This window comes from Salmo salar, chromosome 01 (assembly GCF_965601325.2).
Source record: "Salmo salar chromosome 01, fSalSal1, whole genome shotgun sequence".
NCBI lineage: Eukaryota > Metazoa > Chordata > Actinopteri > Salmoniformes > Salmonidae > Salmo > Salmo salar.
This window is the reverse complement of record NC_138291.1, coordinates 103,493,550-103,519,941: the sequence shown is the minus strand read 5'-3', so window position 1 is coordinate 103,519,941 and position 26,392 is coordinate 103,493,550. Positions and strand designations below refer to the sequence as shown.

General features: G+C 42.5%; 1 protein-coding gene across 1 annotated transcript; it reads right to left on the bottom strand.

Moving 5' to 3' along the window:
- Positions 1–309: 309 nt before the first annotated feature.
- Positions 310–20,860, bottom strand: LOC106613705 (potassium channel subfamily K member 1). The gene is made up of 3 exons (XM_082978493.1): positions 20,044–20,860; positions 5,273–5,668; positions 310–2,859 (listed from the first exon to the last, which is right to left on the bottom strand). The coding sequence occupies exons 1-3, from the start codon at positions 20,396–20,398 to the stop codon at positions 2,594–2,596; spliced, it is 1,017 nt and encodes a 338-aa protein (XP_082834619.1). The 5' UTR covers positions 20,399–20,860; the 3' UTR covers positions 310–2,593.
- Positions 20,861–26,392: the final 5,532 nt, after the last annotated feature.

Sequence of the window (26,392 nt, the reverse complement as noted above, 5' to 3'; positions counted from 1 at the left end):
TAATACCAGGATGTCCACAAGTCAGCTTGTACTCACCTGTATGTCAAACAAATAAGTTTCAAATACAGGATGACATCATGACAAATATGTACGAGCAAATAAATTAATATTCCCTTATGTACATCTTAACTTAAATCTTAATTTAGTTGATATTTGTAGATCTTAATTTGGGCAATATATGTCAGTTAATTCATTATAATGTAGCTATTACAAATCAGTTAAAGAGTTGTCCAGGGAAATGTTTCTACTGCATTGTACTGTAAAGCAGTTCTGTCTGCCTGCTGTCAATCAGTGTTTTCTATAGTCAAGTTCCTCTGAGTCTCTCACGGAATACCTTTATTAGAATCATCATCGGCATAAATTACAAACACACATTTGTAAACACTACTCTTAACATCCCCCAGAAATACTAAGCTCTTTCTAAAATAGTTCAAAACTAGTTTATAGTCATGTTTTTAAATAGTGATTTGCAGTATCAAATAATCAGACGTTTCTTGTCTGTCACAGAGCAGTCCTAAAGCTTTACAGATGTAGGCTCTTAATTTGATCACTCTTTTGTTGCAGATGAGCTTTGTGATTTACATACATTCACTAAAAACCCGCACTAACACAGTTATATTAACAGTATTGCACTTTTCATGTAGCCTACTTTTGGCCAGCTAATAGCCTAACCACTAATCAAGCAACATTATGGACTAAATGTTAAAATCCTGTTCCTGCAGGATTATTTTGCTGTGACAATACTGGTCAAATTAAGATCCTATATCTGTACACACACTGCAAGTCTTCTAACAACAACATCACTTCTTCTAAATTCAGTTCTTCTTTGTCCTCTCACTTAAATCTGAAGTACAGGATATAACTTTTGTACTTTCCAGAACCAATCATTTTTGGTCCAAAATGTTCAACCCGGTCATTTCCCATTTCTGAGTGGTTCACATAAGGTGTTCAGTAACCTGCTGTGGTCATATGATTGATGAGAATACACTGCTAAAAATAAGGTGCTTTATGAGGGCCTTATGAGATGAGTCACTGAACCTTTTATGGTTCTATACAGCATCATTTCTTCTCACAGTGTAAAAGGATTCAGACTGCCTTGTTCGTGTTCCCTTTTTAACCGTCCCTTTAACATACAATAAACCACACATTAGACACAGTAAGTCCCTTTCTTTCAGACTAAATAACATGATAAATACAGTATTACAGCACTAGTCAAGAAACATTTAACTGCCTCAAAATAACATCACAACTTGTACTTTAAACTAGCATCAAATAAACATCTTACTGTAATTCATATTCAGGGAATTTCACAATGATGAAATGTGCTACGGTTGTATACCTGATCCAGTTAACCTGAATACATGCGTTTCAGTTCACTCCTGTAAAATATACCTTATAACTACATCCAGTACTATGTGTACAGACTCTAACAGTATAATGTGATATTAGCTTCCATTTTCCCAGGTGGATGTCCTAGTAAATGTTCCCAACTGTGCTATTGTCAAGTTAGTAGGACTTTCTATCAACTTTCTACGAAGCCCATATCTATGTGTTTATAACTGTGCTCATAACGCATTATGACTGCATCATAACTCACTATGAGCGTGTTCATAACACATGATAGATATGGATATAGTCTATATAAGAACAGTAGATAGATAGCAAGGCTGTTCTGAACAAGGATCCTGACAATGAGCCAAGCTCCAATAGTAAGGCTGACATTTCCCTTATCGTTAAGTTAACCAGCGTACACATCAACTAGACATATGGAGGCTACATGTTTTGATAGTTAAGTTCCCCGTGGATGATAAAGGGTTACAATACTATCGTAGTCAATATTACTAACAGTGGTTTGAAGTCAAGCTTTTGTTTTTAAAATGTATCCTTTTGCTGAAGCTTACGTTCTGAAGTTCTCTGAAATACCCTTCTACTCTCCTATGAGTCCCCGGTATCCCCGTTCCCACGCCTTCCTTCATAGGCTGCATCCCGATTCTCTACCCTTCTTATTGAAAAGCATTGAATTGGTGTTAGCATCGACTGGGGAGAGTTTCGCCTAGAGATTTTCAGCTAATGTTACAGAGAGTTTCACCTAGAGAGAATTCATGGTAGGCAGTGATCAAGAGGTGATAGAAACACACACGTGTTTAGGCGAGGTGCTGTCTTAGGGAGTAGAACACTTGGAAAAGAACAGGAGAGCTGCACACCCAGGGGCTCAGATGCAATCATTTAATAACCTAATAACCAACGTTTCCACAGACAAGCTGTCTTCATCGGGGTATAATGACAAATGCAGTGATCAAGTGCACACTTCAGAAGAAGGATAGAGAACTGGGATGCAACCTTAGTTTCACCATCCCTCCCCCCTCACTACACTTCTACTCTCCTTGTCCTTCCCTAGTTTCACCATCCCTCCCCCCTCACTACACTTCTACTCTCCTTGTCCTTCCCTAGTTTCACCATCCCTCCCCCCTCACTACACTTCTACTCTCCTTGTCCTTCCCTAGTTTCACCATCCCTCCCCCCTCACTACACTTCTACTCTCCTTGTCCTTCCCTAGTTTCACCCCAACATTTTAACTATCCCAACCCCCTTTCTAGCCGATCATGGGGTCGTCCCCACCGGGCGAGGCCAGCTCGGGGACACTAACGAAGGGCACGTTCTTGTCCTCCCTGAGCGAGGAGGAGTTGTTCCGGTGGGACACGGAGGTGAAGGACAGATGGTCGTGCTCCAGTATAGCCAAGTGGTCCTGTGGTTTCTCCTTCTTCAGATAGAACATCTTCCTCAGGGTCTTCAGTTGCTGCAGCTCACAGAGCGTCTCCAGGACCACCAGCATCACGACCAGGCCCAGGAGGAGGTAGACTGGAGAGAGAGAGAGAGAGAAAAGAGAGAGCGAGAGAGAGAGATAGAGAGAGAAAAGAGAGAGCGAGAGAGAGAGATAGAGAGGGACAGAGCGAGAGAGAGAGTGAGTGTGAGAGCGAGAGAGACAGAGACAAAGAGAGAGAAAGAGAGAGAGTGAGTGTGTGTGAGAGAGAGAGATAGAGAAAGAGACAGAGACAGTGAGAGAGACATTTAGAGAGAGAGAGAGAGAGAGAGAGAGAGAGAGCGAGAGAGAGAAAGAGACAGAGAGAGAGACAGAGAGAGAGACAGACAGAGAGAGAGAAAGAGACAGAGACAGTGAGAGAGACAGAGAGAGAGAGAGAGAGAGAGAGAGAGAGAGAGAGAGAGAGAGAGAGAGAGAGAGACAGAGAGGTATTATCCCTGGACATTAATATTGTCATTTGATCACTCTCCCTCCATGGTTCATATCCTCACATGCATAGTATGATATAAATACTGAATAGGCTATCTGCAGCTCTCCTCTTCTCCTCTTCTCCAACTCATCACTGGCTCATTGAAACCCTCAGCTGACTCAGTTCATATCATGGAAATCACAACCTCACAACATTGTTCGTTTTTCTATCTAACCACTAGGGGGAGGGAGAGGGCACTGATGAGCCCAGCAAGCAGTGTGTCATCAGTAGAAAGGTTTTGGTGTTGGTTTTCCCAATAATTGATGAGTTCATTATTACCATGATCATTACTATGGTCATAATCATTTTTTAACTAGAATTTAGATCAACTAAAGTCTCTGAATAGCAGTAGCAGTCTACATTAATTTAGAGGTCTACAATGATGCCAAGCCATTCTGTGTATTGATGAGGGAAGAGGGGATGTTCAGGAAAGATATGTGAAGATTGTCCTATCTCAGAGTCAGCCAAACTTCAAAAACATACCAGAAGTGCTGAGGGCAATCCAAATAAAATATACAGGACCCACTATTAAGTTAAAATCGGCCTTTTTCTCTCTCTTCTTAGCCAGGAGCTGTCTTCTCTTTCACATCAAAAGGCTTCTGGTTTTTGGCTTCTAAAGAGCAAGATGAGTCTGTCCAATAGCATCCAGAGCCTCAAGACAAACCTGTCCAATAGCATCTATAGACTCAAGACAAACCTGTCCAATAGCATCCAGATTCTCACGACGAACCTGTCCAATAGCATCTATAGACTCAAGACAAACCTGTCCAATAGCATCCAGATTCTCACGACGAACCTGTCCAATAGCATCTATAGACTCAAGACAAACCTGTCCAATAGCATCTAGAGCCTCAAGACAAACCTGTCCAATAGCATCCAGAGCCTCAAGACAAACCTGTCCAATAGCATCCAGAGCCTCAAGACAAACCTGTCCAATAGCATCCAGAGCCTCAAGACAAACCTGTCCAATAGCATCCAGAGCCTCAAGACAAACCTGTCCAATAGCATCCAGAGCCTCAAGACAAACCTGTCCAATAGCATCCAGAGCCTCAAGACAAACCTGTCCAATAGCATCCAGAGCCTCAAGACAAACCTGTCCAATAGCATCTATAGACTCACGGCTAACCTGTCCAATAGCATCCAGAGCCTCACGGCTAACCTGTCCAATAGCATCCAGAGCCTCACGGCTAACCTGTCCAATAGCATCCAGAGCCTCATGGCTAACCTGTCCAATAGCATCCAGAGCCTCACGGCTAACCTGTCCAATAGCATCTAGAGACTCACGGCTAACCTGTCCAATAGCATCTAGAGCCTCAAGACGAACCTGTCCAATAGCATCCAGAGCCTCATGGCTAACCTGTCCAATAGCATCCAGAGCCTCACGGCTAACCTGTCCAATAGCATCTAGAGACTCACAGCGAACCTGTCCAATAGCATCCAGAGCCTCAAGACGAACCTGTCCAATGCAGAGCCTCAAGGTGTTGGATGTTGCTGTATCTCTATTTATCTGTTTATTTAAGTTCACTTTAATTTGGACAACCCAGTTCTGGATCATTCATCACCCAGTTCTGGATCATTCATCAACCCAGTTCTGGATCATTCATCAACCCAGTTCTGGATCATTCATCACCCCAGTTCTGGATCATTCATCAACCCAGTTCTGGATCATTCATCAACCCAGTTCTGGATCATTCATCACCCCAGTTCTGGATCATTCATCAACCCAGTTCTGGATCATTCATCAACCCAGTTCTAGATCATTCATCACCCCAGTTCTGGATCATTCATCACTCCAGTTCTAGATTTTTCATCACCCCAGTTCTAGATCATTCATCAACCCAGTTGTAGATCATTCATCAACCCAGTTCTAGATCATTCATCACCCCAGTTCTAGATCATTCATCAATCTTTCATGGACTATTGGAAGACCAGCACCTATTGTGGGCTAAAAGAAATTTTTGCAAACAAATGTGAACACTCACCAGTGATGCCCACTTTATAGATCTGTCTGAACCTCTGGTTGAAGGACTCTCCTGGTACGTAATCTCCCAGTCCGATGGTACTGAGAGATATAAAACAAAAGTAGAAACTCTCCAGGAAGTTCCAGTTCTCCTCTAGGGAGGAGAAGATGGCCGCCGGGATGAGGAAGAAACAGGAAGCAGCCAGGATGGCGAGGAGCGTGGCATGGACCATGGCTACCAAAGGTTTGGACAGGCCCCAGCGGGTGGACACATATAGGACGGGCCGGCGGGTGCTGAAGATCATGATGCGTTGGACCACGGCGGTGAGGAAGAGGAGGGTGAAGGGGATACCGAGCACAGAGTAGACGATACAGAAAGCTTTTCCCCCGTCGGAGAGCGGAGCGGTGTGACCGTATCCTGGAGGAAACACAAAGCAGTGTTTAATTAAGATTATGATCAATGTTAAAGTACAGCATTATCTAACGACATGTTAATACAATATTGATATTAGTTAAGACCAACGTTAATACAAAGTGTTACCCACTTCCCAAATATTTGCATCACTTTTTTCATCTACACGTTCAAGGCAGTAAAAGTGATGACAGTAGTCTACTGCCCAGCTGAACCACATACAAGGCAGTAGTAGTGATGACAGTAGTCTACTGCCCAGCTGAACCACATACAAGGCAGTAGTAGTGATGACAGTAGTCTACTGCCCAGCTGAACCACATACAAGGCAGTAGTAGTGATGACAGTAGTCTACTGCCCAGCTGAACCACATACAAGGCAGTAGTAGTGATGACAGTAGTCTACTGCCCAGCTGAACCACATACAAGGCAGTAGTAGTGATGACAGTAGTCTACTGCCCAGCTGAACCACATACAAGGCAGTAGTAGTGATGACAGTAGTCTACTGCCCAGCTGAACCACATACAAGGCAGTAGTAGTGATGACAGTAGTCTATTGCCCATCTGAACCACATACAAGGCAGTAGTAGTGATGACAGTAGTCTATTGCCCAGCTGAACCACATACAAGGCAGTAGTAGTGATGACAGTAGTCTATTGCCCAGCTTAACCACATACAAGGCAGTAGTAGTGATGACAGTAGTCTACTGCCCAGCTGAACCACATACAAGGCAGTAGTAGTGATGACAGTTGTCTATTGCCCAGCTGAACCACATACAAGGCAGTAGTAGTGATGACAGTAGTCTATTGCCCAGCTGAACCACATACAAGGCAGTAGTAGTGATGACAGTTGTCTATTGCCCAGCTGAACCACATACAAGGCAGTAGTAGTGATGACAGTAGTCTATTGCCCAGCTGAACCACATACAAGGCAGTAGTAGTGATGAAAGTAGTCTACTGCCCAGCTGAACCACATACAGTGAGGGAAAAAAGTATTTGATCCCCTGCTGATTTTGTACGTTTGCCCACTGACAAAGAAATGATCAGTCTATAATTATAATGGTAGGTTTACTTGAACAGTGAGAGACAGAATAACAACAAAAAAATCCAGAAAAACGCACGTCAAAAATGTTATAAATTGATTTGCATTTTATTGAGGGAAATAAGTATTTGACCCCCTCTCAATCAGAAAGATTTCTGGCTCCCAGGTGTCTTTTATACGGATAACGAGCTGAGATTAGGAGCACACTCTTAAAGGGAGTGCTCCTAATCTCAGTTTGCTACCTGTATAAAAGACACCAGTCCACAAAAGTAATCAATCAATCAGATTCCAAACTCTCCACCATGGCCAAGACCAAAGAGCTCTCCAAGGATGTCAGGGACAAGATTGTAGACCTACACAAGGCTGGAATGGGCTACAAGACCATCGCCAAGCAGCTTGGTGAGAAGGTGACAACAGTTGGTGCGATTATTCGCAAATGGAAGAAACACAAAAGAACTGTCAATCTCCCTCGGCCTGGGGCTCCATGCAAGATCTCACCTCGTGGAGTTGCAATGATCATGAGAACGGTGAGGAATCAGCCCAGAACTACACGGGACGATCTTGTCAATGATCTCAAGGCAGCTGGGACCATAGTCACCAAGAAAACAATTGGTAACACACTACGCCCGTGAAGGACTGAAATCCTGCAGCGCACGCATGGTCCCCCTGCTCAAGAAACCACATATACATGTCCGTCTGAAGTTTGCCAATGAACATTTGAATGATTCGGAGGACAACTGGGTGAAAGTGTTGTGGTCAGATGAGACCAAAATGGAGCTCTTTAGCATCAACTCAACTTGCCGTGTTTGGAGGAGGAGGAGGAATGCTGCCTATGACCCCAAGAACACCATCCCCACCGTCAAACATGGAGGTGGAAACATTATGCTTTGGGGGTGTTTTTCTGCTATGTGGACAGGACAACTTCACCGCATCAAAGGGACGATGGACGGGGCCATGTACCGTCAAATCTTGGGTGAGAACCTCCTTCCCTCAGCCAGGGCATTGAAAATGGGTCGTGGATGGGTATTCCAGCATGACAATGACCCAAAACACACGGCCAAGGCAACAAAGGAGTTGCTCAAGAAGAAGCACATTAAGGTCCTACAGTGGCCTAATCAGTCTCCAGACCTTAATCCCATAGAAAATCTGTGGAGGGAGCTGAAGGTTCGAGTTGCAAAATGTCAGCCTCGAAACCTTAATGACTTGGAGAAGATCTGCAAAGAGGAGTGGGACAAAATCCCTCCTGAGATGTGTACAAACCTGGTGGCCAACTACAAGAAACGTCTGACCTCTGTGACTGCCAACAAGGGTTTTGCCACCAAGTACTAAGTCATGTTTTGCAGAGGGGTCAAATACTTATTTCCCTCATTAAAATGCAAATCAATTTATAACATTTTTGACATGCATTTTCTGGATTTTTTTGTTGTTATTCTGTCTCTTACTGTCCAAATAAACCTAGCATTAAAATTATAGACTGATCATTTCTTTGTCAGTGGGCAAACGTACTAAATCAGCAGGAGATCAAATACTTTTTTCCCTCACTGTAATTAGTATCCCTCATTTACTCAAGTGTTTCCTTTATTTTGGCAGTTACCTGTATGTACCCATTGATTCTTCAAGAATATAGCTTATACATACATACAACAGTCTTACCCCATCAGAACCCAAAATAGAAGCTTGTTTTAATCCAATGTTTGTAACAATGTAAATGTAAACAAACACTATATAGCCTCAAAACATGGTTAAAACTTTACATTTGATTTCATGGATGACCAGTCCTTCTATCCATAGCTCTGTCTATGAAGATGAGAGTGGTTACATTTCTCCAGCCACATCTCTTAGCTTTTTACCAAAACAGTAGTGTGGTGCCCGTTTGGATATTGTTCCACCTCTAGATTGCCCCTTTAAAGAAAAGAGCATGTAGCATGTTTTGTTTGAAGTGTTCCTATAATGAGTGTTCAAAATGCCATGGCCCTCCAACACAATCATGGAAAACTAGGCTAGTTCATGTCAGAGTAGGCCTACCATGATTTTCAATATCTTTATTAAGTCAAAATGGATAGAAAGTTATGTTAGGAATCAAACCCTGCAGTAAAATGAAGCAATGCCTGTTTAGAAGGGGAGCCCCAGTGTGGTGACATCAGCAGATATTACACCAATTGGATTCACAGTCTACTTGTTGTCCATTTAAGTTGACCAGTTCTGTGGTCTATTTAAGTTGATCAGTTCTGTGGTCTATTTAAGTTGATCAGTTCTGTGGTCTATTTAAGTTGACCAGTTCTGTGGTCTATTTAAGATGACCAGTTCTGTGGTCTACTTAAGTTGACCAGTTCTGTGGTCTATTTAAGATGACCAGTTCTGTGGTCTATTTAAGTTGATCAGTTCTGTGGTCTATTTAAGATGACCAGTTCTGTGGTCTATTTAAGTTGATCAGTTCTGTGGTCTATTTAAGATGACCAGTTCTGTGGTCTATTTAAGATGACCAGTTCTGTGGTCTATTTAAGATGACCAGTTCTGTGGTCTATTTAAGTTGACCAGTTCTGTGGTCTATTTAAGTTGACCAGTTCTGTGGTCTATTTAAGATGACCAGTTCTGTGGTCTATTTAAGTTGACCAGTTCTGTGGTCTATTTAAGTTGACCAGTTCTGTGGTCTATTTAAGTTGACCAGTTCTGTGGTCTATTTAAGTTGACCAGTTCTGTGGCCTATTTAAGTTGACCAGTTCTGTGGTCTATTTTGATCAGTTCTGTGGCCTATTTAAGTTGACCAATTCTGTGGTCTATTTTGATCAGTTCTGTGGTCTATTTTGATCAGTTCTGTGGTCTATTTAAGTTGACCAGTTCTGTGGTCTATTTTGATCAGTTCTGTGGTCTATTTAAGTTGACCAGTTCTGTGGTCTATTTAAGTTGACCAGTTCTGTGGTCTATTTTGATCAGTTCTGTGGTCTATTTAAGTTGACCAGTTCTGTGGTCTATTTTGATCAGTTCTGTGGCCTATTTAAGTTGACCAATTCTGTGGTCTATTTTGATCAGTTCTGTGGTCTATTTTGATCAGTTCTGTGGTCTATTTAAGTTGACCAGTTCTGTGGTCTATTTAAGTTGACCAGTTCTGTGGTCTATTTAAGTTGACCAGTTCTGTGGTCTATTTAAGTTGACCAGTTCTGTGGTCTATTTAAGTTGACCAGTTCTGTGGTCTATTTTGATCAGTTCTGTGGTCTATTTAAGTTGACCAGTTCTGTGGTCTATTTAAGTTGACCAGTTCTGTGGTCTATTTTGATCAGTTCTGTGGCCTATTTAAGTTGACCAATTCTGTGGTCTATTTTGATCAGTTCTGTGGTCTATTTTGATCAGTTCTGTGGTCTATTTAAGTTGACCAGTTCTGTGGTCTATTTAAGTTGACCAGTTCTGTGGTCTATTTAAGTTGACCAGTTCTGTGGTCTATTTAAGTTGACCAGTTCTGTGGTCTATTTTGATCAGTTCTGTGGTCTATTTAAGTTGACCAGTTCTGCACATGCGTCCTCGATGCCGGATGTCACGGGCACGTATGCGCTGGTGTATCTTGCTGTTCTGATATCCCAGCCACCTCCCCACCACCTCCCCAGCCTCCTCCCCAGCCACCTCCCTAGCCTCCTCCCCACCACCTCCCCAGCCTCCTCCCTAGCCTCCTCCCCAGCCTCCTCCCCAGCCTCCTCCCTAGCCTCCCCCCCAGCCTCCTCCCCAGCCACCTCCCCAGCCTCCTCCCCAGCCACCTCCCTAGCCTCCTCCCCACCACCTCCCCAGCCTCCTCCCTAGCCTCCTCCCCAGCCTCCTCCCCAACACCTCCCCAGCCTCCTCCCTAGCCTCCTCCCTAGCCTCCCCCCCAGCCTCCTCCCCAGCCTCCTCCCTAGCTACCTCCACAGCCTCCTCCCCACCACCTCCCCAGCCTCCTCCCTAGCCTCCCCTCCAGCCTCCTCCCCAGCCACCTCCCCAGCCTCCACCTGTCTGGGTTCTAGATTTCTTCCTCCAGGGGATGTGGTATAGCATATCGTACTCACTGAATGTAGTTATATTATCCTCTTCATCTGATGCTTGGCTCTGGCAGTGAGCTACCCTGAAGGAGCCTAAGTCTAAGACTATGTCATCTTTTCTAATAAATGTCTACACGTGGTGGGTCCTTTCTGAACTATGTAGCATACTTAACACACAATCTCCATCAGTGAATGGTGACACTTAGAACACTGTGCCAGGAAGAAATGTGATGGATGGTTATGATAAGAGCTGAAAGAAAGTTGAGAGAGATTGAATGTAAATTATTACCATGTGTGATTGGCCTGACGCAGGAAGTTCCCTCTTTACTGCAGTAATACCACCTCTTTACTGCAGTAATACCACCTCTTTACTGCAGTAATATCGCCTCTTCACAGTAATACCACAATTTCACTGTAATATCACCTATTCACTCCAGTAAACCACCACTTCACTGTAATACCACCTCTTCACTGCAGTAATATCACCTCTTCACTGCAGTAATACCACCACTTCACTGTAATACCACCTCTTCACTGTAATACCACCTCTTTACTGCAGTAATATCACCTCTTCACTGCAGTAATACCACCACTTCACTGTAATACCACCTCTTCACTGTAATACCACCTCTTTACTGCAGTAATACCACCTCTTTACTGCAGTAATACCACCTCTCACTGCAGTAATACCACCTCTTCACTGCAGTAATACCACCTCTTCACTGTAGTAATACCACCTCTTTACTGCAGTAATACCACCTCTTTACTGCAGTAATACCACCTCTTCACTGTAATACCACCTCTTCACTGCAGTAATACCACCTCTTCACTGCAGTAAAACAACCTCTTTACTGCAGTAATATCACCTCTTTACTGTAGTAATACCACCTCTTTACTGTAGTAATACCACCTCTTTACTGTAGTAATACCACCTCTTCACTGTAATACCACCTCTTTAATGCAGTAATACCACCTCTTTACTGCATTAATACCATCTCTTTACTGCAGAAATACCACCTCTTTACTGCAGAAATACCACCTCTCACTGCAGTAATACCACCTCTTCACTGTAGTAATACCACTCTTCACTGTAGTAATACTACCTCTTTACTGCAGTAATACCACCTCTTTACTGCAGTAATACCACCTTTTCACTGCAGTAATACCACCTCTTTACTGCAGTAATACCACCTCTTTACTGCAGTAATACCACCTCTTTACTGCAGAAATACCACCTCTTTACTGCAGAAATACCACCTCTCACTGCAGTAATACCACCTCTTCACTGTAGTAATACCACTCTTCACTGTAGTAATACTACCTCTTTACTGCAGTAATACCACCTCTTTACTGCAGTAATACCACCTTTTCACTGCAGTAATACCACCTCTTTACTGCAGTAATACCACCTCTTTACTGCAGTAATACCACCTCTTTACTGCAGAAATACCACCTCTTTACTGCAGAAATACCACCTCTCACTGCAGTAATACCACCTCTTCACTGTAGTAATACCACATCTTCACTGTAGTAATACCACCTCTTTACTGCAGTAATACCACCTCTTTACTGCAGTAATACCACCTTTTCACTGCAGTAATACCACCTCTTTACTGCAGTAATACCACCTCTTTACTGCAGTAATACCACCTCTTTACTGCAGAAATACCACCTCTTTACTGCAGAAATACCACCTCTTCACTGCAGTACTACCACCTCTTCACTGCAGTAATACCACCTCTATACTGTGTCGCAGACGGCCGTGACTGGGAGACCCATGAGGTGGCACACAATTGGCCCAGCGTCATCTGGGTTAGGGGAGGGTTTGGCCGGCCGGGATGTCCTTGTCCCATCGCTTTCTAGCGACGCCTGTTGCATGCCGTGCGCGTGCACGCTGACACGGTTGCCAGCTGTACGGTGTTTCCTCCGACACATTGGTGCGGCTGGCATCCGGGATAAGCGAGCAGTGAGGCTTGGCAGGGTCGTGTTTCGGAGGACACATGGCTCTTGACCTTCGCCTCTTCTGAGTCCGTACAGGAGTTGCAGCGACGGGACAAGACTGTAACTACCAATTGGATATCACAAAAAGGGGTAAAAGACCTGCCAAATACCTCTACCATAACTTTCCCTTATTCACATTGTAGCTATTATCCAGAGCAATTAGGGTTAAGTGCATACAGATTTTTCACTAAGTCAGCTTGAACGATTTCAACCAGCGACCTTTCGGTTACTAGCCCAACGCACTTAACCCCTAGGCTCCCTGGCCCCTAGGCTCCCTGGCCCCTAGTCTCCCTGGCCTCTAGGCTCACAGGCCTCTAGGCTCCCTGGCCTCTAGGCTGACAGGCCTCTAGGCTCCCTGGCCAATAGGCTCCTTGACCCCAATAGGCTCCCTGCCCCCCCTGCCTTGTAACAGTCTACTGTCTATAGTGTTAAACGTAACCCTGCCTTGTAACAGTCTACTGTCTATAGTGTTAAACGTAACCCTGCCTTGTAACAGTCTACTGTCTATAGTGTTAAATGTAACCCTACCTTGTTACAGTCTACTGTGTAGTGTTAAATGTAACCCTGCCTTGTTACAGTATACTATCTATAGTGTTAAATGTAACCCTACCTTGTTACAGTCTACTGTGTATAGTGTTAAATGAAACCCTGCCTTGTTACAGTCTACTATCTATAGTGTTAAATGTAACCCTGCCTTGTTAGTCTACTATCTATAGTGTTAAATGCAACCCTGCCTTGTTACAGTCTACTGTCTATAGTGTTAAACGTAACCCTGCCTTGTTACAGTCTACTATCTATAGTGTTAAATGCAACCCTGCCTTGTTAGTCTACTATCTATAGTGTTAAATGTAACCCTGCCTTGTTACGGTCTACTATCTATAGTGTTAAATGCAACCCTGCGTTGTTAGTCTACTATCTATAGTGTTAAATGTAACCCTGCCTTGTTAGTCTACTATCTATAGTGTTAAATGCAACCCTGCCTTGTTAGTCTACTATCTATAGTGTTAAATGTAACCCTGCCTTGTTACAGTCTACTATCTATAGTGTTAAATGTAACCCTGCCTTGTTACAGTCTACTGTCTATAGTGTTAAACGTAACCCTACCTTGACACAGTCTACTTACTGTCTATAGTGTTAAACGTAACCCTACCTTGTTACAGTCTACTATCTATAGTGTTAAATATAACCCTACCTTGTTACAGTCTACTATCTATAGTGTTAAATGTAACCGTGCCTTGTTACAGTCTACTATCTATAGTGTTAAACGTAACCCTACCTTGTAACAGTCTACTGTCTATAGTGTTAAATGTAACCCTGCCTTGTTACAGTCTACTATCTATAGTGTTAAATGTAAGCCTGCCTTGTAACAGTCTACTGTCTATAGTGTTAAACGTAACCCTGCCTTGTTACAGTCTACTATCTATAGTGTTAAATGCAACCCTGCCTTGTTACAGTCTACTGTCTATAGTGTTAAACGTAACCCTGCCTTGTTACAGTCTACTGTCTATAGTGTTAAACGTAACCCTGCCTTGTAACAGTCTACTGTCTATTGTGTTAAACGTAACCCTACCTTGTAACAGTCTACTATCTATAGTGTTAAACGTAACCCTGCCTTGTTACAGTCTACTGTCTATAGTGTTAAATGTAACCCTGCCTTGTTACAGTCTATAGTGTTAAACGTAACCCTACCTTGTTACAGTCTACTATCTATAGTGTTAAATGTAACCCTGCCTTGTTACAGTCTACTGTCTATAGTGTTAAACGTAACCCTGCCTTGTTACAGTCTACTATCTATTGTGTTAAACGTAACCCTGCCTTGTTACAGTCTACTATCTATAGTGTTAAATGTAACCCTGCCTTGTTACAGTCTGCTGTCTATAGTGTTAAATGTAACCTTGCCTTGTTACAGTCTACTATCTATAGTGTTAAACGTAACCCTGTCTTGTTACAGTCTACTATCTATAGTGTTAAACGTAACCCTACCTTGTTACAGTCTACTATCTATAGTGTTAAATGTAACCCTGCCTTGTTACAGTCTACTGTCTATAGTGTTAAACGTAACCCTACCTTGTTACAGTCTACTGGCTATAGTGTTAAATGTAACCCTGCCTTGTAACAGTCTACTGTCTATAGTGTTAAACGTAACCCTGCCTTGTTACAGTCTACTGTCTATAGTGTTAAACGTAACCCTGCCTTGTAACAGTCTACTGTCTATTGTGTTAAACGTAACCCTACCTTGTAACAGTCTACTATCTATAGTGTTAAACGTAACCCTGCCTTGTTACAGTCTACTGTCTATAGTGTTAAATGTAACCCTGCCTTGTTACAGTCTATAGTGTTAAACATAACCCTACCTTGTAACAGTCTACTATCTATAGTGTTAAATGTAACCCTGCCTTGTTACAGTCTATAGTGTTAAACGTAACCCTACCTTGTTACAGTCTACTATCTATAGTGTTAAATGTAACCCTGCCTTGTTACAGTCTACTGTCTATAGTGTTAAACGTAACCCTGCCTTGTTACAGTCTATAGTGTTAAACGTAACCCTACCTTGTTACAGTCTACTATCTATAGTGTTAAATGTAACCCTGCCTTGTAACAGTCTACTGTCTATTGTGTTAAACGTAACCCTACCTTGTAACAGTCTACTATCTATAGTGTTAAATGTAACCCTGCCTTGTTACAGTCTATAGTGTTAAACGTAACCCTACCTTGTTACAGTCTACTATCTATAGTGTTAAATGTAACCCTGCCTTGTTACAGTCTACTGTCTATAGTGTTAAACGTAACCCTGCCTTGTTACAGTCTACTATCTATTGTGTTAAACGTAACCCTGCCTTGTTACAGTCTACTATCTATAGTGTTAAATGTAACCCTGCCTTGTTACAGTCTGCTGTCTATAGTGTTAAACGTAACCTTGCCTTGTTACAGTCTACTATCTATAGTGTTAAATGTAACCCTGCCTTGTTACAGTGTACTATGTATAGTGTTAAACGTAACCCTACCTTGTTACAGTCTACTGTCTATAGTGTTAAATGTAACCCTGCCTTGTTAGTCTACTATCTATAGTGTTAAACGTAACCCTGCCTTGTTACAGTCTATAGTGTTAAACATAACCCTACCTTGTAACAGTCTACTATCTATAGTGTTAAATGTAACCCTGCCTTGTTACAGTCTACAGTGTTAAACGTAACCCTACCTTGTTACAGTCTACTATCTATAGTGTTAAATGTAACCCTGCCTTGTTACAGTCTACTGTCTATAGTGTTAAATGTAACCCTGCCTTGTTACAGTCTATAGTGTTAAACGTAACCCTACCTTGTTACAGTCTACTATCTATAGTGTTAAATGTAACCCTGCCTTGTTACAGTCTACTGTCTATAGTGTTAAACGTAACCCTGCCTTGTAACAGTCTACTATCTATAGTGTTAAACGTAACCCTGCCTTGTTACAGTCTACTGTCTATAGTGTTAAATGTAACCCTGCCTTGTTACAGTCTACTGTCTATAGTGTTAAACGTATCCCTGCCTTGTTAGTCTACTATCTATAGTGTTAAATGTAACCCTGCCTTGTAACAGTCTACTATCTATAGTGTTAAACGTAACCCTGCCTTGTTACAGTCTACTATCTATAGTGTTAAACGTAACCCTGCCTTGTTACAGTCTACTGTCTATAGTGTTAACCGTAACCCTGTCTTGTAACAGTCTACTGTCTATAGTGTTAAACGTAACCCTACCTTGCATAAAGCTGACAGAATGAATCATTCCAGAAGAGCACTGTAATCAGACTAACACATACTAGGTTTTATGACATAAAATGAAAATACTTTTCTACATTGAAACCTTTCTGTCAAGTCCACTGTTTAACATTGTATGTGTATAGAGTTCAATTATTATTGAAAGACACTTACCATGTTTTCATCCACAGTTTTTACGTGTGTAAAGTCATACCATATAAAAAAATAATGACAGCTGTGATGGAACAATTAGTTTCGGTACAATTTTATAAACGCCAACAGATCTGTTCGTTCGACACGGTGGGATCTTTCTGTGTCTGTAAAAGAGATTATTTGAGAAATGGTGGTGAAAACATCTTTTTGCGCAAATATTGATATAATAAGCATCATATGGAAGTATACTTGGAGTCACACGATGACATGGTGTGTGGTCTCCCACTACGACTGGGGAAGCATGCAGTTAATTAGGCTACAGATTAAATACGTTATGGTAAACTTCACAGGGGGGGTGAAAGTGCACGGTGATGAGCTTGATGCTCCTTTCCAATAACTATCCAGGGTCTTATTCTGGTGACATGATGATTGATGCTCCTTTCCAATAACTATCCAGGGTCTTATTCTGGTGACATGATGATTGATGCTCCTTTCCAATAACTATCCAGGGTCTTATTCTGGTGACATGATGATTGATGCTCCTTTCCAATAACTATCCAGGGTCTTATTCTGGTGACATGATGATTGATGCTCCTTTCCAGTAACTATCCAGGGTCTTATTCTGGTGACATGATGATTGATGCTCCTTTCCAATAACTATCCAGGGTCTTATTCTGGTGACATGATGATTGATGCTCCTTTCCAGTAACTATCCAGGGTCTTATTCTGGTGACATGATGATTGATGCTTGACTGCCATCTGACAAATAAAACTATTCTTGCTCTTATCGATAATAATGTCATCATGTAGATGAGCCTACCCACACAGCCCTCTTGCACTGTATCTGCCAGCTGTTGGCTAGAGTGCACCTGCCAAGACCAGAGTAGACACATTTGCTATTTAACGCAACAGTTTTTGTGACAAAACTATAGATACAAATAATAATAATAATAATAATAGGTACATGAAATCTGATGCGAAAAAGTACATTTTGTGTGCACTATGACATCACCCACTGGTTTTTATCTACAACAAGTCAGTTTGGTGGAAACACACCACTGGTTTTTATCTACAACAAGTCAGTTTGGTGGAAACACACCACTGGTTTTTATCTACAACAAGTCAGTTTGGTGGAAACACACCACTGGTTTTTATCTACAACAAGTCAGTTTGGTGGAAACACACCACTGGTTTTTATCTACAACAAGTCCGTTTGGTGGAAACACACCACTGGTTTTTATCTACAACAAGTCAGTTTGGTGGAAACACACCACTGTTTTTTATCTACAACAAGTCCGTTTGGTGGAAACACACCACTGGTTTTTATCTACAACAAGTCAGTGTATGCCTACTTGCATTTGTTCTGGATTTGGGACTATGAAAAGACCCCTGGTGGCATGTCTGGTGGGGTAAGTGTGTGCATCAGAGCTGTGTATAAGTTGACTATGGAAACAATTTGGAATTTCCAACACATTAATGTTTCTTATAAAAACAAGAAGTGATGCAGTCAGTCTCTACTCAACTCTTAGCCAAGAGAGACATGCATGCATTGTATTAATTTTAGCCCTCTGATTACAATGAAGAGCAAGACGTGCATCTCTGTTCTGGGCCGGCTGCAGCTTAACTATACTACAGAACAACAACAACAGTCCATTTAAGTTGTTGTCTCTGGCTCTTTTGATATCAGATTCAGAATGAATAATAACAAGGTTTGTGGTAGTTTGAAAGGGTTTCCAATTCACATGACCCGACAAGAAAACCCTCAGCCCTATAGTCATAACACAGATGAAAAGGGAATAATAATAATGTTTTGTCATAGCCTACGAATAGGACCCAGAGTTTTACCTGACCAGGTCATGAGATCAGGGGGGAGGGTGTGGCAGAGCACAATTGTTTTTGGCCTGCGCTACAGATGCCTATATTTGTCCGCTAATTCAGGACTAGTAAACGCCCAGTGCACTACTTTTGCGAAAAAATATATCCTACTTTTTAAAATTATTTTTTTCTTTATTATTCTAATGTGTCAGGGGGTGCTGCAGCACCCCACATCCCACAGCTATGCAGACATCTATTTTATTATTCTAATGTGTCAGGGGGTGCTGCAGCAGCCCACATCCCACAGCTATGCAGACATCTATTTTATTATTCTAATGTGTCAGGGGGTGCTGCAGCAGCCCACATCCCACAGCTATGCAGACATCTATTTTATTATTCTAATGTGTCAGGGGGTGCTGTAGCAGCCCACATCCCACAGCTATGCAGACATCTATTTTATTATTCTAATGTGTCAGGGGGTGCTGTAGCAGCCCACATCCCACAGCTATGCAGACATCTATTTTATTGTTCTAATGTGTCAGGGGGTGCTGCAGCAGCCCACATCCCACAGCTATGCAGACATCTATTTTATTATTCTAATGTGTCAGGGGGTGCTGCAGCAGCCCACATCCCACAGCTATGCAGACATCTATTTTATTATTCTAATGTGTCAGGGGGTGCTGCAGCAGCCCACATCCCACAGCTATGCAGACATCTATTTTATTATTCTAATGTGTCAGGGGGTGCTGTAGCAGCCCACATCCCACAGCTATGCAGACATCTATTTTATTATTCTAATGTGTCAGGGGGTGCTGTAGCAGCCCACATCCCACAGCTATGCAGACATCTATTTTATTATTCTAACGTGTCAGGGGGTGCTGTAGCAGCCCACATCCCACAGTTATGCAGACATCTATTTTATTATTCTAACGTGTCAGGGGGTGCTGCAGCAGCCCACATCCCACAGCTATGCAGACATCTATTGTATTATTCTAACGTGTCAGGGGGTGCTGCAGCAGCCCACATCCCACAGCTATGCAGACATCTATTTTATTATTCTAACGTGTCAGGGGGTGCTGCAGCAGCCCACATCCCACAGCTATGCAGACATCTATTGTATTATTCTAATGTGTCAGGGGGTGCTGCAGCAGCCCACATCCCGCAGCTATGCAGACATCTATTTTGGGGGGTAGGCCTATATAGTAGGCCTTTGTTATAGGCCTTTGTTGTGTGCAATGGCTGCATTGGGGGCATATATGTATTGTCATCACTGAGCTGAGTTCAGGTAACATAGCCAGGTGTTACTTGGGTGTACAGTGTCTCGAAAGGGTACATTTCAGTGTCACAGGCAACAAAACGCAAACTGCTTTCAGGTCGTGTGCCTAGTTACAAGAAGGTTATGACAATAATCAACTGTATAACCATCATCCATAACTACATAAGCAAGCAACTCCCTTATTTTTCCGAAAATAGATATAGGGCAACACATTTCTGAACGTCACCTATTCATTTCTGGGAGCGATGTCATTGCGCCAACGTAGAACGAGCTATGACGCGCAGCCTGCATCACCTCCAGCCAGCCCAACCCTAGATGGCTGAAATGCAGTACACTTTAATAGGCCAATGACGGACTCACCTGTGGTAGACAATACAGTACTGGCGAAAAAGAGCGAGGAGGTGAAGTCCCAATTCCAATTTGCCGATGCGTTATTGAGAATGGACACCCCATAGTTACTGGCCTCGAGCGCTTTTTCCAAAAACTCCTCAAGGCGTTCTTCCGACAGACATTCGTTGTCTTGGAGGAACAGTTTTTTGATGGTTCGTAACTCCTGTCTTAGCCGGTCTTCATAAGGCAGTTCCACCGATGAAAAGACAACAGCTCCGAATATAAGATAAAGAATATATCCCAAGACTAGAATAAAAAAATACCATGTCGATTTGTGACTTTGTATCAACCGCACACACGAATTGCTAGTTAGAGATTGTAGCATTTTCCAAGAGTTCTTGAAACCTCAATGTGTTACAGTTTATACTCTTGACATAAACAATGAATAGTTTATAGACGCTAAAATAGTAACACGTCGGCTAAAATATCATGTAGCTTATTTCTAGTTCAAGCGCGCGATCCTTATCAACTACGACCAAAAGCAAGCATGTGAGAATCGTTACTCTATACGTTTTGGTTTCTTTTCCGTCTCCTCTGTCTGTCCTTTGTATATTCTGTTCACTTTCACCGAGAAGGGTCGTTCTGCTGCTGAGAAGAGGATGATGTGGCGGCGGAGGGTGCCGGACTATGTTACGTCAGTCTGTTCCCCTCTTCTCTCCTCCTAGGTGAAACACATCGAGACAGACACGTGGGCGTAGAGAGCTAGTATATAGCACCTCTTTGTCTTTAGTCATTGTTCACGAAGGTAACATACGATCAATGAGAAAGCCACGGGCGTAGTGAAACCACACCGTTTTCTAAGATTAGATGCTATTGCTGAAAGTGACATTGGGGGGTTGACTGTTGACTGTGAGTTAACCCCTACCAAAGAGACTGACAGACATGAGAGCAATGCATTAGAGGGACAACTTTATTATTTTAGTAGGTTGTGCTGTGGCCTGTCTCATCCCTCTTTCAATAGACTACCAGTGTGTGTGTGTGTGTGTGTGTGTGTGTGTGTGTCAAGACAAGTTTGTTTATTTGTCATATACACTGTATATACTGTAGACAGTATATAATATACTGTACATGGAGTACAAGGTGCAAGGAAATGCTTTATTGCAGGTTCACCCATAAATCAAATAAAACTTTATTGGTCACATACAGGTGTTTAGCAGATGTTATTGTGGGTGTAGAGAAATGCTTGTGCTTCTAGTTCCAACAGTGCAGCAATATCTAACAAGTAATCTAACAATTCCACAACAGCAACCTAATACACACAGTAAAGGGATGGAATAGCTGCAGGAAGTAGAGGTGCTGAGGGTGCTGCTGCTACCTCTGATAAATAGTAATACAAATGTATATACATATATTTTTAAATCTCCAAAAAGTATCTTCAGCACCATCCGTGCCCCGTCGCTGTCCCAGACCCCGTCCCCATCGACAGCATTTCAATAAGGATAAGAGGCCAGTTGTCAAATTGGCTTCTTTCCAGATCCTGTATTGCATAATGTTTTTTGCACTTTGACCTGCAGTGTAATTTAACCTCTTCGCTATAGGGGGCAGTATTTTCACGTCCGGATGAAAAACGTACCCAAATTAAACGGCCTACTTCTCGGGCCCAGAGTCAAATATTTGCATATTATTAGTCGATTTGGGTACACTCAGAAGTTTCTAAAACTGTTTGAATGGTGTCTGTGAGTATAACAGAACTCATATGGCAGGCAAAAAGAGAATTTGTAGTTCTTTTGATTCTCTATCAAAACTACCGTATCTGTGGGGTTACGTAGCACTTTCTAAGGCTTCCATTAGCTCTCTAAAGCCTTCAGAAAGCGGATTGAGGCATCTCCTGTCTCTGGGCAGAGTATAGTAGCTCAGTTTCTCAGTGGTCTGCCTGGTGACAAAGAGATTGGATATGCGCGTTCACGCGACCACGCTGTTTTTTCTTTCCTCTTTGAACACTATTGTCCGGTTGGAATATTATCGCTATTTTACGAGAAAAATACCATAAAAATTGATTTTAAACAGCGTTTGACATGCTTCTAAGTATGGTAATGGAACATTTAGAATTTTTTTGTCTCGAATTGCACTTGCGCGTTACCCTTTGGATAGTGACCTGAACGCACAAACAAAACGGAGGTATTTGGACATAACTATGGATTATTTGGAACAAAAACAACAAAAACAACATTTCTTGTGGAAGTAGCAGTCCTGGGAGTGCATTCTGACGAAGATCAGCAAAGGTAATACAATTTTTCTAATACTAATTCTGAGTTTAGTGTGCCCCGAACTTGGCGGGTGTCTGAATAGCTCACCGTGATGGCTGAACTATGTACTCAGAATATTGCAAAATGTGCTTTCGCCGGAAAGCTATTTTAAAATCTGACATAGCGATTGCATAAAGGAGTTCTGTATCTATAATTCTTAAAATAATTGTTATGTATTTTGTCAACGTTTATGATGAGTAATTTAGAAAATTCACCCGAAGTTTTCGGTGGGAATATATTTTCTGAACATCACACGCCAATGTAAAAAGCTGTTTTTTGATATAAATATGAACTTGATTGAACAAAACATGCATGTATTGTATAACATAATGTCCTAGGAGTGTCATCTGATGAAGATCATCAAAGGTTAGTGCTTCATTTAGCTGTGTTTTGGGTTTTTGTGACATATATGCTTGCTTTGAAAATGGCTGTGTGATTATCTTTGGCTATGTACTCTCCTAACATAATCTAATGTTTTGCTTTCGCTGTAAAGCCTTTTTCAAATCGGACAATGAGGTTAGATTAATGAGAGTCTTAACTTTAAAGTGGTGTAAGATAGTCGTATGAAGAATTGAAATTATTGCATTTTTGAGGTTTTTGTATTTCACGCCACGCTCTTCCAATGGATATTGGTGAGGCGTTCCGCTAGTGGAACTCCTAGATGTAAGAAGTTAACAATCTAAGGCTGCGTTTACACAGGCAGATCAATTCTGATATTTTTTTCCTCTAATCGGTATTTTGACAAATCACATCAGATTGGTCCTCATCAGATCTTTTTCAGAGCTGATCTGATTGGTCAAAAAGACCAATTAGTGAAAAATATCAGAATTAGGCTGCCTGTGTAAACACAGCCTATGAGACAATAGTCTTTTGCTCTTTTAAGATAAATGGATAGGCCTTCATACGGCATCTATTTGTACACTACCCTACTAACTTTGTTACTTTCTTATGATAAGCTCATATCCACCAGCACTTCTCTTTCTCTCATCCGCCTTTCCTCCACTACTTTTATTTTCTTCCACTATCCCCTCAATACCTTTCTAATTTCAACGCAAGCTGGCAAAGTGTCTCTATGGAAACAACCTTTACAGAGTACCCAGACTGGCACCAGATGTTGTGTACTGACAGACCACATCTCCCTGACTGCAGCACTCCACTCTGCTGTGTGTGTGTATGTGTATGTGTATGTGTATGTGTGTGTGTGTGTGTGTGTGTGTGCATGTGTATGTGTGTGTGTGTATGTGTATGTGTGTGTATGTGTGTGTGTGTGTGTATGTGTATGTGTGTGTGTGTGTGTGTGTGTGTGTGTGTTTGCGTGGGTGTGTGTATGTGTGTGTGTGTGTGTGTGTTTGCGTGTGTGTGTGTGTGTGTGTGTGTGTGTGTGTGTGCGTGCGTGCGTGCGTGCGTGTGTGTGTGTTTGCGTGGGTGTGTGTGTGTGGGTGTGTGGTTAGATTTATGTTAACAGTTTCTCATGAGAAACGGCTCAACAGAGTGTAGTTTAGCTACAGTATGTACAGGCAGGGACGAACAACTAGTTAGGAGGTTGACAGATTGGGGACCTATCTAGCTGGCTAGGTAAAGACAACTTTATAAATTGCTAGGTGGCTAGTATTACAGAGAAACATTTTTGTTTTATTTATTCATCAAGAAGGAATCAATCGGCTACATTGGGGGGGGGGGGGGGGGGGGGCAATACAAATAGTCTGGGTAGCCATTTGATTAGATGTTCAGGAGTCTTATTTATTGGGGGTAGAAGCTGTTTAGAACCCTCTGGGACCTAGACTTGGCGCTCCAGTCACACTTGCTGTGTGGTAGCAGAGAGAACAGTCTATGATTAGGGTGGCTGGAGTCTTTTGCAATTTTTAGGGTCTTTCTTTGTTACGGCCTGGTATAGAGGTCCTGGATGGCAGGAAGCTTTGCCCCAGTGATGTACTACGTACGCACTATCCTCTGTAGTGCCTTGCGGTTGGAGGCCGAGCAGTTGCAATACCAGGCAGTGATGCAACCAGTCAGGATGCTCTCGATGGTGCAGCTGTAGAACCTTTTGAGGATCTGAGGACCCGTGCCAAATCTTTTCAGTCATCCTGAGGGGGAATAGGTTTTGTTGTGCCCTCTTCACGACTGTCTTGGTGTGCTTGGACCATGTCAGTTTGTTGGTGAAGTGGACACCAAGGAACTTGAAGCTCTCAACCTGCTCCACTACAGCCCCATTAATGAGAATGGGGGCATGCTCGGTCCTCTTCCTGTAGTCCACAATCATCTCCTTTGCGTTGATCACATTGAGGGCGAGGTTCTTGTCCTGGCACCACACGTCCATGTCTCTGACCTCCTCCCTATAGGCTGTCTCGTTGTTGTCGGTGATCAGGCCTACCACTGTTGTGTTATCGGCAAACTTAATGATGGTGTTGGAGTCATGCCTGGCCGTGCAGTCATGAGGGAACAGGGAGTACAGGAGGGGACTGAGCACACAGCCCTGAGGGGCCCTGTGTTGAGGATCAGCGTGGCGGATGTGTTGTTACCTACCCTTACCACCTGGGGGCGGCCCGTCAGGAAGTCCAGGATCCAGTTGCAGAGGGAGGTGTTTAGTCCCAGGGTCCTTAGCTTACTGATGAGCTTTGAGGGCACTATGGTGTTGAACGCTGAGCTGTAGTCGAAGAATATAATTCTCACATAGGTGTTCCTTTTGTCCAGGTGGGAAAGGGCAGTGTGGAGTGCAATAGAGATTGTATCATCTGTGGATATGTTAGGGTGGTACGCAAATTGGAGTGGGTCTAGGGTTTCTGGGATAATGGTGTTGATGTGAGCCATGACCAGCCTTTCAAATCACTTCATGGCTACAGACGTGAGTGCTACAGGTCAGTAGTAATTTAGGCAGGTTACCTTAGTGTTCTTGGGCACAGGGACTATGGTGGTCTGCTTAAAACATGTTGGTATTACAGACCCGGACAGGGAGAGGTTGAAAATGTCAGTGAAGACATTTGGCAGTTGGTCAGCGAATGCTCGCAGTACACATCCTGGTAATCTGGCCTTGCGGCCTTGTGAATGTTTACCTGTTCAAAGGTCTTACTCACATCGGCAGCAGGGAGCGTGATCACACAGTCTTCCAGAAGAGCTGGTGCTCTCATGCATGTTTCAGTGTTATTTGCCTCGAGGTGAGCATAGAAGTAGTTTAGCTCATCTGTTAGTGTTTGCACCTGACAGGACTGTTGGCTGTCGGTTTTCTCTTTTCTTGTTTTTGTATAGTGTTCACGTTGTTCAATTAAATATTAAATGATGAACACTAACTCCGCTGCGTTTTGGTCCACTCTCTCTTCAGACAGCCCTTACAACTTGTGTATTGATTTTAAGAAAGGCATTGATCATGGTTAGGTACATTGATGCAACGACAGTGCTTTTTTCGCAAATGCGCTTGTTAAATCTTTGTCACGTCCTGACCAGTAATAGGGGTTATTTGTTATTGTAGTTTGGTCAGGACGTGGCAGCGGGTATTTGTTTTATGTGGTTCGGGGGTTATGTGTATGTAGAGGGGTGTTTTATTTATGTGTTCCGGGGTTTTGGTGTATGTTCTTGTTTTGGTATTCTAGGTTTTTCTAGTTTGTATATTTCTTTGTTGGTCTGTGTGGCTCTCGATCAGGAACAGCTGTACATCGTTGTTCCTGATTGAGAGTCATATATAGGGAGCTTGTTTTCACCTGGTTGTTTGTGGGTAGTTGTATTTGCACTGCTGTTTGTTTAGCCTGCAAATCTGTTAGCTGTCGTTCTTTGTTTATTGTTTTTCCGTGTTCGCTATAAGATAAATATAATTATGAGCACGCTGTCATGTCCTGACCAGTATTTAGGTATTATTTGTATTGTAGTTTGGTCAGGACGTGGCAGAGGGTATTTGTTTTGGTTGGATCAGGGTGTTTGGTTGTGTTTAGGGTGTGTGATTTGTTAGTTCTGGGTGTTGGGTATGTTCTAGGTTGTATTTTCTACGTTCTGTCTAGTTTAGTTTTTCTATGTTTAGGTTTGGGTGTGGACTCTCAATTGGAGGCAGGTGTTTCTATTTTCCTCTGATTGAGAGTCCTATATAT

What these genes read in the sequence shown, in the direction of transcription:
- LOC106613705 (XM_082978493.1), bottom strand. Translation starts at nt 20,398, where the DNA reads ATGCTACAATCTCTAACTAGCAATTCGTGTGTGCGGTTGATACAAAGT. An exon ending in TACTGTATTGTCTACCACAG is followed by an intron (nt 5,669 to 20,043) that starts GTGAGTCCGTCA and finishes TGTTTCCTCCAG; the next exon opens with GATACGGTCACACCGCTCCG. An exon ending in CTATAAAGTGGGCATCACTG is followed by an intron (nt 2,860 to 5,272) that starts GTGAGTGTTCAC and finishes CTCTCTCTCCAG; the next exon opens with TCTACCTCCTCCTGGGCCTG.